We start from the raw sequence: 19,252 nt of genomic DNA, 5'->3' as shown, positions 1-19,252 counted from the left end.
GTGTAGTGGTTACTTCCTGGTCTATAGGGAGGTGTAGTGGTTACTTCCTGGTCTATAGGGAGGTGTAGTGTTACTTCCTGTCTATAGGGAGGTGTAGTGGTTACTTCCTGGTCTATAGGGAGGTGTAGTGTTACTTCTGGTCTATAGGGAGGTGTAGTGGTTACTTCCTGGTCTATAGGGAGGTGTAGTGGTTACTTCCTGGTCTATAGGGAGGTGTAGTGGTTACTTCCTGGTCTATAGGGAGGTGTAGTGGTTACTTCCTGGTCTATAGGGAGGTGTAGTGGTTACTTCCTGGTCTATAGGGAGGTGTAGTGGTTACTTCCTGGTCTATAGGGAGGTGTAGTGGTTACTTCCTGGTCTATAGGGAGGTGTAGTGGTATACTTCCTGGTCTATAGGGAGGTGTAGTGATTACTTCCTGGTCTATAGGAGGTGTAGTGGTTACTTCCTGGTCTATAGGGAGGTGTAGTGGTTACTTCCTGGTCTATAGGGAGGTGTAGTGGTTACTTCCTGGTCTATAGGGAGGTTTAGTGGTCATTGCTGTTAACTTTCCAGCCGGTCCACCTCGCAAAATTGCAATGTAATTCCCCCATTGCCCATTTCTAAATCGTCTCGTTTAAAACAAATAAAGCTTGAACATTTGCATGGTGTACCTTTCTGTGCGTATTCATCCACAATCTATAGCTCAACATGAAATATTCGCAATTAATCGTAAAAAAGATCGCAGAATTGTATTTCAAACCAAAAACGCTTAAACAATAATGTTAGTGATGTGAGTGAAGGGAACTCATTTTGTGCAAAATGGAAAGCTTGCCAATGTCCATGAGGCAGAATTGTTACAATAGCCGATAATCCATTTTCCCGATGATAAATCTAAATCCCTATATACGGGTGGACCTCGCGGGGCGGTCCAGAGTGACGTCAGACTACACAACCTTCCTATTGGTGGTTAGAGAGGTGAGCCTTGCGATTTGCGAGGTCGCCGATTCCAGTCCACGGAGTAGGTGGAAGAAATCTGGGCAGGGGAAGTGAATGAGTCATGCGCTGCTCTCCCTCGACTCCTGTTCAGTCGAGCAAGGAGGCCCATTAACCCACCTCCTCCTTCAGCGGGCTGCAGAGTAGCCCACAGTACAGGACTGTGGTTGTATTGGGAGCTCAGGTGAGAGAGAGAGAGAGAGAGAGAGAGAGAGAGAGAGAAGAGAGAGAGAGAGAGAGAGAGAGAGAGAGAGAGAGAGAGAGAGAGAATCATACAAACACATAAATACATATATATTACATCATACTAGGGCTGACCCCTATTAATCGATTAGTCGACTAATCGATCGAAAGTAGCCGTAGTCGACTGGCCAACCTCTTAGTCGAATATAATTTTAAATTTTATTTTTTATTTTTTATTTATCATTCTTTCCAAAAGAAAAGAGGCCTAGAAGCGTGGCTAACGCTAATGGAGCGCATACCAGAGGCTAACTGCCTAAGAAACAGGCACAGAGGCACTGAAAGAGGATTTCACCCGTCTAATGAACACACTAGACTAGACAAATATCAAGATGTATCCATCAGTGGACCAATTGCATGCTTTGCAGAGGACAAGAATCCTTCAGTCGACTCCTTCAGACATTAAGCACCCCCACAGCCCAAATGGAATGATACAACATTTTTAAAAAAATAAAAAAATATTATACTTTCTTTATTATTATTATTTTTTAGTCGACCAACGGCAAATTTTGGCCAATCCTAGTCGACCAGCCAAATCCTTAGTCGGGGACAACCCTACAAACGCATACATCATGCCAGACTGTTCTAGTCACTGTGAAAACGACACACCATACATTTCCTATATCCTGATGATGATCACATCCAATCACATTCCAGGATCATCCTGGAGATCGACGAGCCCGCCTCCAACCACAACGGGGGGCAGCTGCTGTTCGCAGACGACGGCTACTTGTACATCTTCACCGGCGACGGCGGCATGGCAGGGGACCCGTTCGGGAGGCACGGGAACGCTCAGAACAAGTGAGTCATCATAATCAATCATAATAATAACAACTGTCACCTTTCTTTTTATTTATTTTTTTACCATGAAACTCTGGTATTGCAGATGAATTGGCTTATATATTCTTTTCAGGAACGTTTTTTTTTGTTGATTGTTGATTTTTTGTTTGTTTGTTTGTTTGTTTTATCTTGCAAACTTTAACTTTTTTTGTTCTTTTCTGGATCGTTTTTTGTTGATTTATTTTGTTTGTTTGTTATATTTTGAAAACTAACTTTTTTGAATTTGTTTTTTTGAATTAGGGGTAGGTTGCTCTATAAGCCTTCGGCTTCAAACCTATCCTTTTCGTTTGTTTATTTGTGAAAATGTTCGAAAAATTATTTGTTTGTTTATTTATTTGTAAACATTAGAAATAAAATAATTCATTCATTCATAACTGTCACCTACCCGCCGCGACCCCAGTGTGGGTCGCGACCCGTAGCTTGAGAACCACTGGATTATTAAAGTCATGTATCTCCCCTCGTGCTGCTCCACAGGTCGGCTCTGTTGGGGAAAGTCCTCCGCATCGACGTGGACAACAACCAGCGGGGGCCGCTGTACCGGATCCCCCCCGACAACCCCTTCGTGCGCGAGCGGGGGGCCCGTCCGGAGGTGTTCGCCTACGGGGTCCGCAACATGTGGAGGTGCAGCTCGACGCCGACACACTTTAACACACTTTATGTTTATTGGTAAAGATTTATTTGCACTACAACTCATTAGAGGGCTGAGCCCAAACGTTCGAACCTTGTTCGTTACGTCGGCACTCGAATTCTAAATCAACATTCGAAAATCTTTTATCATTTTTTTATCATTTTTTTTTCTTTTTCTATTAATTCTGTTTAAACCAATGGGGTTTTTCTTCACAGTTGCAGATAAATATTAGGCGACACTAATATTATAGTATTAAAAGAAACTGATGAGTTATATTCATTAAAGAAAGTTGATTTAATTGATTTAGTTGGACTGGGGCTTCTCCCTGGGCTGGGGCTGGAAAGTTGATTTAAAGGGGAACTATCTTATAAATGGCCTTTTTCAGTGTTTAGCATTGTTTCATAGCTATGTGGACTTATATTAATATGATCTATGTCTCTAATTCTCATATTGGCGCATTCTTCCAATTCTCCTCTCACAATATTCACCCTCACTGAACTGAGTCATCTGAAAATATGATGATTTGTGATGTCAGAGAGACACCGCTGCATGATAATCATCAGGCCCCACCGTGGTTTAGGTGCCCAGGCTAAAAACGGCTTAAGATCTTGAGGTAGAAAAATTCTGTTTTTGAGGACTTGATTAGAAATACAAAACAATGAATTAAAAAAAATTAAAATTACAGAGGTGTTCCATAGACTGACAGGAATTGTGTAAAAGTGCCCAAATAGTGAAAGAAATAGTAAAATAGTTCCCCTTTAATAAAAAAAATGATCAGATTAATCACTTTATTCAAATTGAGGATTTAGTTTGAGGATAGTAAAAAAAAAAAAAAGAAAAATAAGAATACATTATAAAAAAAAAAGATTTACTTAATAAAAAAAAAGAAAAACGAAGGTTCGAAGGTTCGTTCGGAAAAACTCTGACGAATTTCGAATCCCAAAAACAGGGTTCGGGGAAACAGCCTTAGAACTCATACCTCATTGCACCTTACCCTAAGTTGTACCTCATCCCATTTCTGCATCGTACTGTATACTGTATTGTACTGTAACTCACTGTTACTCTTTTTTTACTCTGTATTGTATATTGTATATATATGTATATTGACTCAACACTTTTTGTTTACGTACTTTTGACTTTTTCTATTTCATACTTTTTATCTATGTTTATCTAGCCCACTCCCAGGGGCTCATACAGAAAAAAAACATTTATGGGCGGCTAGGTGGTGCAGTGGGCAATGCGCTCACCACCAATGCTGGAGATGCTGGGTTCGAACCCAGCGCTCCACATTGCTTTCAGTTTAGCTGGTCGTCCGCACTAATACACATTGGCCGTATTAGGGGGTGGGAAACTGATGGGTGGGGATCGGGCGTTGTGGACAGCGACTCCTACAGGTGGGTTGGTGTGCCTGCGCAGTAGAATCAGGAAGCAACGGGGGCGGCGCCCCTCCAAAGCCCAGACCCCTGATCGAGCCGCGCAGGTGGAAAGATGCAACTGCTGTTACCTCAAGTACCGGAGGGGACTCGTGCTATGTATGACTTAGTCCACATTGCAGCCGGCTTGTGGGAGGCAAGAAACAGCGTTCGTGACAGGGGAGGGTTGAATTGGACGATATGAAAATGGGATGGGAGAAAAAGTGGATAAAAAAAACGTAAGAAAAAAAGCATTTAATGGAAAAGTATTTTTATTTTTTTTTACTATGACAACTAATAATTTTTTTTTGAAAACTTGAACTTGAGGTGTCTTTGATTTGTCTGTAAACAAGACAGAGAAATAAACATTCATTCATTCATTCATTCATCCATGCAGGTGTTCCGTGGACCGCGGCGACCCCCAGACCAGGGAGGGCAAGGGGCGCATCTTCTGCGGCGACGTGGGTCAGAACAAGTACGAGGAGATCGACATCATCGAGCGCGGCCAGAACTACGGCTGGCGGGCCCGGGAGGGCTTCTCCTGCTACGACAGGAAGCTGTGCGCCAACAGCTCGCTGAGTGAGTGAGGGCGGCGTTACCGTTAACCGACGACGTTAGGGATGTCCGATATTATCGGCCGATATTGGCATTAAAATGTGATATCGGTCGGGGCGCTCAAGTAGCGACACACCACGTACAGCGCTGCGTCGCCACACGGCCGTAACGCGGGTTCGACTCCCGGACCCGGCGACCTTTGCCGAATGTCTTCCCCCCGTCTATCTCCCATTCTTCCTCTCGCTCTCTCTACCGGACTGCCGGGTAGTAAAAAGCCAATAAAAATCTACCAAAAACATAATACAAATAATAATAAATGTAATATCGGAAATTATCGGTATTGGTTTACATTTTTTAATAAAAAATATAAATAATTTAATATTTATTTAACCTTTATTTACCCAGGCAAGCAAGTAAGAACAAATTCTTATTTTATTTATTGTCAAAAGTATGCATAATGTTGTGTTAATTCCACAACAAGAGATATGTAATGTTAATTACCTGAAATTATTAAGTTTTTTGGGGGGGGGGGGGGGGGGGGGGGGGGGGAACCCTGCATATATCGGTATCGGTTGATATCGGTATCGGAAATTAAGAGTTTGACAATATCGGTATATCGGATATCGTTAAAAAAGCCAATATCGAACATCTCTAATAATAATACATTTACATTTAGTCATTTAGCTGAACGCTTTTATCCAAAGCGACTTACAAAAGTTCTGTACGACAAGTCATCTGGGAGGAAGGGCACAACTATTTCGGCTGAGTAACTAATGTTCATCAAACAGTGTTGAAACTTGAGTGCTCCAGTGTTGAGTGCATAGACATAAAACATATTAGTGTAGTAGGAGGAGTGCATGGTAGTATAGGACACAGTAAATAATAATGATAAACAATAAACCTTCCATGCAAGAATTGCAGCTCAAAGTGGTTCACGGCAGAAAAAAAGACACAAAGTGCACAGACATTATAACATCCCAATAGGCCACCTTGTTTATGGTTTGATTCTATTGCAGTTTAAAAAAATAAAGACAATAATAAAAAGAGTCAAACAGTGCAATAGTGCAGTGCAATGAAATAGTAGAATATAGTAGACAGAGTAAAATTATGTGACAGTGCAGTGCAATGAAATGAGGATGAGGGTGTTTGTTGAGAAAGAGCAGCGCTGTTAGACCATCTCTGTGGGGAGTGCAGCTCGCTTGGGACACGTTTCAATGTGATCGGGTGAACCGCTAGACTCGCCTGACCCAAAAAACTACGCCCGGAGGGAATTAAACATAACACCGGGTGTGAAAAAAAGGTTTCGAAGGGTGGGCGATACTGCCACCTAGCAGGATGCGGCAGGTATTGCACTGTAGCGATCTCAGAGTGATTCCCTATGGTAACCCAGAGGTCCTTGTGCCTGAAATGAATAGAAATATTGAATAAAAGAAATAACGATGAAAACCCGACTATACTCGGGTTCTGACGCTGAACGTTTGGCGAGTTAACCCGACTATCCTCGGGTCTGGTGCTGATTGAGTTAATACAGAATATTCTAAATTCTAAAAAAAACAGAATTGTAGACAAGTTAGAATTCGAATTTCAGTAAAAAAAAAAAAAAAAAAATTTGGCTACTTTTCTTTACCATGGTATGTTTGGTATCATTCTTTTCAGCACAGTCTCACCTATATGACCTGACCGTTTAAAAAAAAGAAAATAATAATATTATTATTATAATACTTTTAAAAAAAAATTCTCCCTTCATGTTCGAATCTTGTGGTTTTATGTCAATTCAAAATTTAATTCGAAATTCGAAAAATTATGTGACAGCCCTATTGTCTGTGTGTTCGTAGATGACGTCCTGCCCATCTATGCGTACCCCCCCCCCCCCCACTGACACCAGTTTGTCTCTGTGTTTGTAGATGACGCCCTGCCCATCTATGCGTACCCCCCCCCCCCCCCACTGACACCAGTTTGTCTCTGTGTTCGTAGATGACGTCCTGCCCATCTATGCGTACCCCCACAAGATGGGCAAGTCGGTCACCGGCGGATACGTCTACCGCGGCTGTGAGAACCCCAACCTGAATGGCATGTACATATTCGGAGACTTCATGAGCGGGTAAGTCTCTTCAGATTGCTAAGGCTGAGAGTGAGACGATATGCCATTTGGAAGAATCGATAAATCGGTACAAAATTATCGATAAATACAGATTTTGTTTTGTATTATTATTATTATTTTGCATGTATAAAATAAAATAAATAAAAAAGTTTAAAATACTTTTTTCTTAAAAAAGAAAAAAGGTATTTAACGTTAGTTTATGTGTGTGTGGGTGTGTCACGTGCACTCACTGTAGTTTTTGCGATGTTGTATAGTTGGCCCACGACACACACACACACAAACTAACGTTAAATAATATATTTTTTTCTTTAAAAATTTATACATTTATTAGTGCTGTCAATAGATAAGAAAAATGTACTAATTAATCTCACAATTTTCTGTAATTAATCTAGATTAATCTAGATTAAAAATAGCATTTTTCTACTTAAGACTGAAGCTTGTAACAGATATTTACTTGAGTAAAATCATGGAATTAATGTAAAATCAACACAAAGAAAGTATATTTAGATTCAAAGACTAATTTAATAGCTTTCTTTGAATACAGTGTCTCTCCTGTGAAATACAAATGCTCAACAAAACCATCAACATTGACTCAGCTTTAAAGCTTTATTTCTTATATCCGCGGCGCTAACAGAAATAAAAACAACCCAGGCCTATGTTAAAGTGCAGATTGGCTTAGAGGACGATAATGTCTTGTATGAACTACCATAAATCATATTAACAACAAAAATGTGTTCCATCTTCATGTCAGATGATTTTCAAAAAGGTGCACGAGTCGATGCAAACAAAGAACAAGCAAAGATACTGCTGAAAGTTCAGAACGTTGAAAATGTTTCACTCCATAGATTAATCTAGATACATTTATTTTAATGCTTTAAATCATTTAAATTAATCTCCAAAGTTAAAGCATTCAGTTTGACAGCCCTAAAATGTACACATGCTAAAAAAGTGATGCCACTTATCGATTTCACGCACTTATCGACAATTACAGGTTGCTTTCCCGCCAAAGGGGCAGCGGCTCGCTGACGGTGCTGATAAACGGGCGAGGCTCAAATCAAAAGAACGAGAAGCTCGGTTAATCCGTTTGATATCTGATCTCGCTCCGAGAGACGGCGCGTTCTCACTCTAGCGCCAACCTCACTGAGAGAATAATAATAATACATTTAGAATCTTTTTTTTTATCCACTTTTTCTCCTTATTTTCCATTTTTCTCCCATCCCAATTTCGCCTCGCCAATTCTCCCTTCAATTCTCCCTTCCACTGTCTCGAACGTTGCTAGACTATGCCTCCCACTGGTCGGCTGTAGTGAGGATAGAAGCCTTGCATCACGTGTCCCCTCCGGTACACGAGGAGGCAGCCGTCGCATCTTTTCACCGCAGCAGCGCGATCTCTCAGCGGCGAGGAGTAACGCGTGGGAGGCTCACGCTGCCCCCGATACTTCCTGATTCTGCTGTACAGGCGCACCGACCGACCTGTAGGAGTCGCTGTCCACAACGTCCAATCCCCACCCACCGGCTTTCCCACCCTCTAACACTGCCAATTGTATTAGTATGAACGACCAGCCAAGCCGGTAGCAACACAGCGAGTGCCTTGCCCACTGCGCCACTTAGCCGCCCCATTTATAATCTTAAAAAAAAAAAAAAAATTTGACTACTTTCGATCGATTAGTCGACTATTGGACTAATCGAGGTCAGCCCTACTATTCATCCTCTACCCCGCCCCCCCCACCCCCCCAGGCGTCTGATGAGCCTGCAGGAGGACCAGACGGGCCACTGGGGCTACAAGGAGATCTGCATGGGTCTGGGTCTGACCTGCGCCTTCCCAGGGCTCATCAACAACTACCACCAGTACATCATCTCCTTCGCAGAGGACGAAGCCGGTACTGCACCCACTCACTCACTCACTCACTCACTCACTCACTCACACACTCACTCACTCACTCACTCACTCGTTCCCTCACTCGCTCCCTCACTCGCTCCCTCACTCACTCACTCACTCACTCACTCACTCACTCACTCACTCACACACACACTCACTCACTCACTCACTCATTCCCTCACTCCCTCCCTCCCTCCCTCCCTCCCTCCCTCCCTCCCTCCCTCCCTCCCTCACTCACTCACTCACTCACTCACTCACTCACTCACTCACTCACTCACTCACTCACTCACTCACTCACTCACTCACTCACTCACTCACTCACTCACTCACTCGTTCCCTCACTCGCTCCCTCACTCGCTCCCTCACTCACTCACTCACTCACTCACTCACTCACTCACTCACTCACTCACTCATTCCCTCACTCACTCACTCACTCACTCACTCACTCACTCACTCACTCACTCACTCACTCACTCACTCACTCACTCACTCACTCACTCACTCACTCACTCACACACACACACACACCTACACACACACACACACACACACACACACACACACACACACACACACACACACACACACACACACACACACACACACACACACACACACACACACATTTATGTGTTATGTCCACATAAATACAAAATACATTCATAAACACTAACAGTGTAATCAGCTCATTGGGGGTCATTCAGTTACGTGGTTTGCAGCACCCATCGTACACATACAGTATTAACACAGAAGATGTTTAAAATGTGGGTCAACAGATGCAATAGCATTACCGTAAAAATATATCATCTACTCTATGGGTACAAAACGCAACGCTGTCTCCAAATAGAGCGGCTACCAATAATAGCAGATATAGAGCAATACCTTGCTAACTGTTTAAAGCCTCTCTCTTGAAGATGTGGTCCGTCTGAAGGCCCCTCACCACCAGCTTGTGAACATGACACCCAGGCTGCCAAACATGAAAACTAAAAGTTGACACTTGTCGCCTATAGTTGTGAGATGTTCAGCTTGAGCTGCTGATATTTCAGCAACTTGGTTAAAAAGGGCTTCCGGGGTTGTCACCAGCTTGGCTGGCCGTCTGCACTAATACAATTGGCAGTATTAGAGGGTGGGAGAAGCTGGCGGGGTGGGTCCGGGTCGTTGTAAACAGCGACTCCTACAGTTCGGTCGGGGCGCCTGCTAAGCGCGGATAGGATCTAAGGGGGGTAGTGTGATCCTTCCACACGTTACACGCTCTCAGTGAGAGTCCGCGCTGCCAGGTGAAAAGAACATACCGAACATACCTTTTAGCCAGAGATGTAGCCGGCAAAGACAGCTGATACCTGTGTCCCCCGTAGGAAGTAGAGCGGAGCAGTGGGCCTGAGATATGATAATGAATATAAATACAAATGTCTTTCCCAGTGTCATCATCATTGAGATTCTCAAAGAGAGGACAGGAGTCCCTCATCAAAAGCTCTGATTTCTCAGCTTTTTTCTTTTAAACAATATTTTTTATTTTTTTATTTTTTTTTACATATAGGACAGAAATGCATGGCAAAAAAATACATTTAACCCCCTCCATTCCCTAATTATAATTTAAATCGACATTCACATAAACAAACAAAAAAGAGAAAAAAAATACAGTAAAATGAATGATAAGAAATCATGAAAATAAAAACCCCTCTTCGGCCTGTTTTCCTTTCCCGTCTCTAAACTCTCCTTTCTCCCATCTCCTTCCTTCACACGCTCACACCCTTCAAGAAGCTCATAGATGCCGCCCTCGTCCTTTCAAACTGCTCTGTTTTCCCCTCCTTCTGTATTGATTTCTCAGCTTTGATTTTGATTAGGGATGCTCGATATTGGCTTTTTTACCGATACCGATATACCGATATTGTCCAACTCTTAATTTCCGATACCGATATCAACCGATATCGATATATGCAGGGTTTTCCCCGCCAATTTTTTTTATAATTTCAGGTAATTAACATTACATATATCTTGTTGTGGAATTAACACAACATTATGCATACTTTTGACAATAAATAAAATCAGAATTTGTTCTTACTTGCTTGCCTGGGTAAATAAAGGTTATAGAAATGTAAAAAAAAAAAAAAAAAAAACGAAAAAAAAAAGATTTGAAAACCGATACCGATATTTTCCGATATCACATTTTAATGCCGATATCGGCCATAATATCGGACATCCCTAATTTTGATTCATGATTTTGTTTTGCGTTTGGTTTTGTTTCACCAGGCGAGTTGTACTTCATGTCGACTGGAATACCAAGCGCCACGTCGGCCTCGGGGGTCGTCTACAAGGTGGTGGACCCCTCCAGGTCAGAGGTCACACACACACACACACACACACACACGCACGCACGCACGCACGCACACACACACACACACACACACACACACACGCACGCACGCACGCACGCACGCACACACACACACACACACACACGCACGCACGCACGCACGCACGCACGCACGCACGCACGCACACGCACGCACGCACGCACGCACGCACGCACGCACGCACGCACACACACACACACACACACGCACACACACACACACACACACACACACACACACACACACACACACACACACACACACACTAGGGGGCAGGGGTGTAAAGTACTCGAGTAATTGTAGTTCGTTACAATACTTAAGTACTGTTTTTTGGAGATTTGTACTTTACTCGAGTTTTATTAGGTTTGTATACTTTAGGGCTGACCCCTATTAGTCGATTAGTCGGTCGAAAGGAGCCGTAGTCGACTGGCCAACCTCTTAGTCGAATATAATACAAAAATATATATATATATTTATAATTTTTTATTTTTTTTTATTTTTTTTTATCATTCTTTCCAAAAGAAAAGAGGCCTAGAACGCTAATGGAACACATACCAGAGGCTAACTGCCTACGAAAACAGGCACAGAGGCACTGAAAGGATTTCACCCATCTAATCATATGCATGTGAATGAATGTTGGTGGTGGTCGGAGGGGCCGTAGGCGATGATTATTCGCCACGCTTCCGTGAGTCTGCCTCAGGGCAGCTCTGGCTGCAATTGTAGCTTACCACCACCGGTATGACTGTGTATGAACGAATAATGGACTCTGTGAAGCGCTCTGGGTCTCATGAAGAGCGCTATATAAATCCAAGTCATTATTATTATTATTATTATTATTAATGAACACACTAGACTAGACAAATATCAAGATGTATCCATCAGTGGACCAATTGCATGCTTTTGCAGAGGACAAGGAGCCTTCAGTCGACTCCTTCAGACATTAAGCACCCCCCACAGCCCAAATGGAATGATACAAAAATATTTGAAAAAAATATTTACATTTCTTTTTTTTTATATTATACTTTTTTTATTTCTTTAATTTTTTTTGACCAATAGTCGACTAACGGCAAATGTTGGCCAATCATAGTCGACTATCCAAATCCTTAGTCGGGGACAGCCCTAGTATACTTGTACTTTTACTCAATTACATTTCAGAGAAAGAAAACATACTTTTTACTCCTTACATTTAAAATGCAGACCTACAAAGTACAAAGTACAAATCTCGCAGGTCCAACCATTTTAATTAGTATATTTGTTTCTCTGGCCGAACTGACGTTAACGTTATTAATCCTGCGGCCGCACTTTAACAAAAGGATACTCTTTTAATTAGAGCCGGCAAAAAGGAAACACGCAGACAAAGGCGTGTAAACAAAAGGGGAGATACACTGTCTCCAAAAACACGTCAGAGCGCATAACAACAAACTCTAATACACGATAAATGGGGAAAGCAGAGGGGGGAAAACTATGTCTCCAAAACGCATTCTACTGAAATTGGTATCTATCTTATTGTCTGACTCTGGAGAAGACGGTGAGCGTGTTTTCCATAATGTTGGCGTGTTCCTTTAATATGTCCTTTAATTAACATCTCAATATGGATGACGTGTCGCCCCGAGAAGAAACTAAATCAGGAGAGCGGGGGAAGAAGAAGGAGAAGCTCTAGCAGACGAGACGGGGAACTGTACCGACGAAGGTCCAGGCTCGAGAAATATCCGGGCATTCCCAGAAGAACACACTGTACACACATATAAGTCGACATCTGTTGGGGATTACAAACGTAGGTATTTGATTCTTCTCAGAGAGCAGATGGAATGCGTGGCGCCGCCCTCCTGGCCGTGGCGTCTAACTTGATTTACATGTCGACGTCGGCCTGTTGTCTTCATGCTGGCCGCAGCCTCTACTATACCTCAGGGTTCCCGCGGGCTATTGAAAAGTCTTGAAAAGTCTTAAATCAGGCGGCTAGGTGGTGCAGTGGGCAAGGCGCTCACCACCAATGCAGGAGACGCTGGGTTCGAGCCCAGCTCTCCGCATTGCTATCAGCTTGTTGGCTGGTCGTTCATACTAATACAATTGGCAGCAGTATTAGGGGGTGGGAAGCTGATGGGTGGGGATCGGACGTTGTGGACAGCGACTCCTACGGGTCGGTTGGTGCGCCTGCGCAGCGGGATCAAGAAGCGACGGGGGCGGTGTGTCCCTCCAAACGCAGACCCCCGACGCTGAGAGATCGCGCTGTGCAGGTGGAAAGATGCGACGGCTGCCTCCTCGAGTACCGGAGTACGTGATGCAAGGCTTAGTCCACATTGCAGCCGGCTTGTGGGAGGCGTGGCCAAACAACGCTCGAGACAGGGGAGGGTAGAATTGGACGATACGAAATTGGGATGGGAGAAAAAATAGAAAAATGGGAGAAAAAGTAGATAAAAAAAAAAAAAAAAGTCTTAAATCAGAATTTCTTGCTTTAAAAAGTCTTGAATATGATTTTGATAGGTCTTAAAATATATATAAACATGTTTCGCAATTATGCCACAACAATGTGAAACGCCCTACCCACAGCCGTAAAATAATGTGAATCCCTGCCCACCTTCAAAAATGCCCTCAAAGAGCACCAACGGGAGGCTGCAATTCGTGCAATTCCCGTAAATGTCCAAACCCCCCCCTCCCCACCCAACCCCCTCCTAATGTACAGTTTCCTCCCCCGCCTAGAATGTATATAGTTTCTGTTAGGATCTCTGGTAAAGAGTACTGTATATTTGTATATCTTGTATGTCATAAATGTAACAGTACTGTATATCTGTATGTCGTAAATGTCATGATATATAGATGTCGTGTATGTCATAAATGTCATTATGAATTGAAAATGGGGGACATTTTATTAACAGATTGCAGAATGGGTACAATACAGTACGGCTCAATACACACAATTGTTAAGGGGATGCAGACCAGAGAAAGACTTTCGTCTTGTTTACATCAGGGTCCCCCGTTTTCAATTCATAACATTTATGACATACACGACATATCCAGTTTCGAATTGCGGCCTCCCGTAGGTGCTTTTTTCTCTCTCTCTTTGTCTCTGTCTCTCTCTCTTTCTCTCTGTGTCTCTGTCTATCGCTCTCTCTCTCTCTCTCTCTCTCTCTCTCTCTCTCTCTGTCTCTTTCTCTCTGTGTCTCTGTCTATCGCTCTCTCTCTCTCTCTCTCTCTCTCTCTCTCTGTCTCTTTCTCTCTGTCTCTCTCTCTCTCTCTCTCTCTCTCTCTCTCTCTCTCTCTCTCCCTGTCTTTCTCAGCCACCGCTCCCTCCATAGTCACAACATCGTGCAGTGATTGTATTTGTACGTCGTTGTCTCTAGTCTGGACACAAGGTCGCCCGACGTTGAGGAGTTAAAACCAGCAGCAGACAGACGTTACGCCGCGCCACGCAGCGATTATTACACGCTCCAGAGAACACGCTCCAGAGAACACCTTCTGGCTGTGAGAGAGAGAGAGAGAGAACCCTGTCATCTCAGAGAGTCTATCTCTCTCTGTCTCTCTCTGTCAATTCAATTCAATTCAATTCAAATAGGCTTTATTGGCATGAAATATTAACATACTTATTGCCAAAGCAAGTTCAACATACAAACAATAACATATATATTAAGCAATAAAATACCATAATATTAGTAATAACAGTGCCATATTCATTTACAAAATAGTAATTCGATCGGGTAGTCATTTTACAGATGTAAGCCACTCAGATACATGTATTTACAAAGCTTGTTCTCTTATTGTGTGACAACCATCTACATATTTTGCAGCTAACGCTGTACACTGACTTTTCTCCCCACACATATATAGCAGCTTTTGATGATCAGGGAGATGGATAAACTGTGGATCAATTTTATTTATTTTATCAAAGAAAACTTCTCCTTATATCCTTATATTTCTCACAGTATAGTAGGAAGTGAGGTTCTGTCTCAACGTCCCCCTGATGGCAAAGTGAACACAGCCTGGCCTCTCTGGGCAGCCAGTTTTGCCTGTGGCGGCCTGTTTCTATGGCTAGACTATGTCCACTCAGTCTGTACCGTGTCAATGTTTTTCTTAATTTTATATCATTCACGGTGGTCAGGTATTCTGCCACTGTGTACTCTCTGTTTAGGGTCAAATAGACCCTAAAGATTGAGATTGAGATTTGGTTGATTTGTTCCAATATTCTATATAATTTTCTTTCTGTTTTGAGATTATTTGGTTGGGCCAGATTTCTTGGTATCTGTCCTGAAGCGTTTGTGGGCAGAGATTTCTGACTAGCTGGCAGAGGGGACTCTTATCTGGGTTCATCTCTTGGCTCTGAAGGGCTTTGTAGTGGTAGGAGTGGGGGTCACTTGATTGGAGGTGTGTATAAAATTTGATGGCTCGCTTTTGAATTTTAATAATTAGAGGGTATTGGCCAAGTTCTGCCCTGCATGCATTATTGGCAGTGTGTCTGTGAACCCTAAGTAGGTTTTTGCACAATTCTGCATGCAGTACTTCTAATGGGTGTTTTTCCCATTTTGGGAAGTCTTGGTTAGTTAATGGACCCCACACTTCACTGCCATATAATATTATTGGATTTATTACAGAATTTAGAATTTTGAGCCAGGTCCTAATTGGGATGTCAATCGGAATTGTCCTTTTGATGGCATAAAAAGCCCTTCTTCCCTTCTCCTTCAGTTCATTCACAGCCATGTTGAAGTTACCATTATGATTTATTTTCAATCCCAAATATGGGTAACTTTTTGTGTTTTCTAATATGTGTGTGCCTAATTTAAATGTATTACGTGAACTCTGAAACTCGTGTCTCCTTTGAAAGATCATGACTTTAGTCTTCTTCATGTTTACGTTCAGAGACCATGTCTGGCAGAACTGGTGGAGGATGTCTAGGTTCTGTTGTAGACCCTCTTTAGTGGCTGACGGCAGAACCAGATCATCTGCATACATCAATAATTTTACATTGGTATCGTGCAGAGTCAGACCGGGTGCAGTAGAAAGTTCTAATAACTTTGCTAATTCATTTATATATATATTAAACAACGTTGGGCTTAAATTGCACCCCTGGCGGGGACTCCGCGACCCTGGGTGAAGAAATGTGTTCTTTTATTGCCAATTCTAACAGCACATCTGTTTTTCGTGTGACTCTGGAGAAGACGGTAAGCACTCATTTCCCATAATGTCGGAGTGTTCCCTTAATTAAGAGAGGAGAGGGCCCATTGTGTTGAAAAAGAAAATCTGAATCCTTAGTGTTAGAATAGAAACCAATGTTGACGAGACATCGTGACCAGAGCCGTGACATTTCATTTCATTGGTTGTTTTTCAGACGAGCTCCGCCAGGAAAATGTCGCTACGACCCCCTGCCTGTCAGAGTGAGGAGCAGGCTACACAGGTTCCAGCCAATGGAAAGTACGTCTGCGTGTCCCGCCTAGATACACATGTCTGAACTGGTCTAAACTGGTCTGAACTGGCTCCCCTTTAGGGGGGTAACATAATATAATATAAAACTTTATTTGTATAGCACCTTTCATACAAGAATTGCAGCTCAAAGTGCTTCACGGGAACACAAAAAGACGGGCACAAAATGAGCACATAAAGTGCAGACGTGTAAAAAAGAAAAATCGCAGTTTTTCACATTAGGCTCCAACATCCCAATAGGCCACCTTTTTTATGGTTTGATTCTTCTATTGATTCTAACATCACTGGTGGGGTGGGTGTCATGTAGAGATTAGTGGTGGTAAATCCGGTTCATCATTTGTATGGACTCGGGTTAGAGTGAGTCACTCGCTAAAGTGATCCGGTTCACGTGAGTCACTTGAGTGTCACTCCTGTCCTCCTGTTTAAACACTTGTTTATTGCAATATTGAACTTATTATTACTTAGATTCACTGACTGGAGTGAAGTTAGTGAACGGAATTCATTCAACCTTTATTTTGAAAGGCACGGAGGTTTCCTTCATTTTCAGCGACGACGACATTACATATGTGTTATGTGGTATGGTATGTGTTATGTATTACATAATACATAAAAGTCAGCAGTGCCTCTCTGTTGAGTCCGCTAACACGAGATCGCTAACGTGAATCTTTGAACGAATCTGAACGAGTCAAAGTGTGTTCAAAGTTGTACTCACTTGATGTATTTTTGGTTACTTTCACTTACCAAAATAGTAGACTTTTAATACGGTTACTAAAAGTGCAACTTAGGTTTGGTAAATCCATCACATTTTTAAGTGTACTTAGATTACACTTACAGCATATTAACCACTATCATACTAAACATGTGCTGACATTAAACACGCGCTGACAGTGGCGATAGAGATAGAGCAGTCGTCTGGTAATCCGGAGGTTCCCGTGTTCGATTCCCTCTCCTCCCGGGCAGCGTGTCGAAGCGTCCTTGAGCAAGACACTTAACCCCTAACTGCTCCCGATGAGCAGGTCGGCACCTTGCATGGTCGCCTCCGCCGTCGATGTGTGAATGTGTGAGTGTGTGAGTGAACGGGTCAAATGTGAGGAGCAAATTATAAAACGCTTTGGATAAAAGCGCTATATAAATGGAGTCCATTTACCATTTACATAAGAAGTACCAAAAATACATTGCAAGTATACTCTCATGTTAAGTGCATTATGGGTAAAACATACTTTTAACACACTTAATATACAAAAGATAATATCAAGGACACTCCGACACGCCGCCCGGGAGGAGCGGGAATCGCACCCGGGAACCTTCTGATTACCAGACGACTGCTCTACCTCCTGAGCCACTGTAATCAGGGTTCTCACAAGGTCCTGATTTTTGAAAAAAATAAGTCAAGGCCTGGAATTCCTTGAAAACAGCCCATTTTTTAACAAGGTGCTTAAAAGGTCCTCGAAATTCAAATCAACCATTCGCATTGAAAGTTTTGTTCATCCACGATAGAATTGTTCTGAATCAAGAAATCGAGAATTTTTTGTATCTAAAGTGTAACTAATTGTCCGAAATTGGTTTTAAGCCGTAAATATTGGATCAGATTTTTTTTTCTATACAACAAAAAACTACATTTATTATAAGTGAATTGTATCCTTTTAAAATGAAAAATAGTCCTTAGGAAAAATACTTGTAAGTCCTTGAATTTCATTTTGCAATGTCTCTGTGGGAACCCTGTGTAACGTAACTAACGTAACGTCCGTCTTTATATCCCACGTAGCGTTAATAGGCGTCGAACTACCGACCGACCGGCGAGTGGCGGAGCCCAGGGCGGCGGACGCCACGGAGGCGGACTGGCTCCAGACGCTCGTGGACCTCTTCGGCGAGGAGGAGGCGGCGGCGGCCCCGCCCACGGCCCCGCCCACGACCACCACCAAGGCCCCGCGGCACACCAAGCGCAAGGGCCGGCGGAGGAAGGGCAAGCACCACCACCCCCCCCCGAACGGCGCCGTGAGACTGGCGGGGGGGACGGACGACGGGGGCGGCGGGCGCGGCGACCGCGGCCGGGTGGAGGTCTACGTGGACGGCGAGTGGGGCACGGTGTGCGACGACCTGTGGAGCGCGGCCAACGCGGCCGTGGTCTGCCGCCAGCTGGGCTTCCGCCACGCCCTGAAGGCGGCGACGCACGCAGAGTTCGGCGAGGCCACGGCGGACGTGCGCATCGTGCTGGACGACGTGCAGTGCGCGGGCGGCGAGGACACGCTGCTGGACTGCCCGCACGCGGGCGTGGGCGTGAACAACTGCGGACACTACGAGGACGCCGGGGTGATCTGCGGAGACGCCGCGGACATCGTGGAAGTCTAAGGAGAGTTGCTATGCGGCGGGTATTAGAACGTCTTAAAAAGTGTTGAATTCAAGGTGCGCCGGGTGGCGTAGAGGTCTAACCCTTTCACTATACCACACTACAGAAGGTTAACCCTTTACTACCACACTACAGACCGCCTAGGGTTAAAGGGTTAACCTTCTTTTTTTTTTGACCAACTTTTTCTCCTCCTTTTTCTGTGATTTTTCTCCCATCCCATTTTTTTCCTCTCGTGCCAATTCTCCCCTCCCCTGTCCTGATCGTTGCTCGCATGTGCCCCCCCACTGGCCGGTCGTAGGGAGGATAGAAGCCTTGCATCACATGTCCCCTCCGATACATGTGGAGGCAGCCAGTCACTTCTTTTTTCACCTGCCAGCGCGGACTCTCATTGGCGAGGTGTAACGTGTGGGAGAGGCTCACACTGCCCCCGCCCTCTCCTGTCCTCGCTGTGCAGGCGCCCTGACCGACCTGTAGGAGTCGCTGTTTACAACGACCAGATTACCACCCCACCGGCT

At 43.7% G+C, this 19,252-nt stretch overlaps 1 protein-coding gene across 1 annotated transcript in view; it reads left to right on the top strand.

Annotated features, from left to right (window-relative positions):
* The window catches only part of LOC311225135 (HHIP-like protein 1), a gene marked incomplete at its 5' end in the record, with an annotated part of 20,459 nt that extends 1,590 nt beyond the window's left edge, over positions 1 to 18,869 (top strand). Inside the window, 8 exons of the mRNA XM_084310339.1 lie at positions 1,871 to 2,014; positions 2,528 to 2,674; positions 4,491 to 4,672; positions 6,623 to 6,749; positions 8,486 to 8,628; positions 10,878 to 10,959; positions 16,299 to 16,381; positions 18,156 to 18,869. Coding sequence (XP_084166465.1) covers positions 1,871 to 2,014; positions 2,528 to 2,674; positions 4,491 to 4,672; positions 6,623 to 6,749; positions 8,486 to 8,628; positions 10,878 to 10,959; positions 16,299 to 16,381; positions 18,156 to 18,739 — 1,492 coding nt within the window. The 3' untranslated portion in view covers positions 18,740 to 18,869. The remainder of the gene's footprint in view (positions 1 to 1,870; positions 2,015 to 2,527; positions 2,675 to 4,490; positions 4,673 to 6,622; positions 6,750 to 8,485; positions 8,629 to 10,877; positions 10,960 to 16,298; positions 16,382 to 18,155) is intronic.
* Positions 18,870 to 19,252: the final 383 nt, after the last annotated feature.

Source organism: Notolepis coatsorum (genome assembly GCF_963971535.1).
Source record: "Notolepis coatsorum genome assembly, chromosome: 3".
Classification (NCBI taxonomy): Eukaryota; Metazoa; Chordata; class Actinopteri; order Aulopiformes; family Paralepididae; genus Notolepis; species Notolepis coatsorum.
The sequence above is the reverse complement of the archived record's forward strand: the minus strand, read 5'-3'. Positions and strand labels throughout refer to the sequence as shown.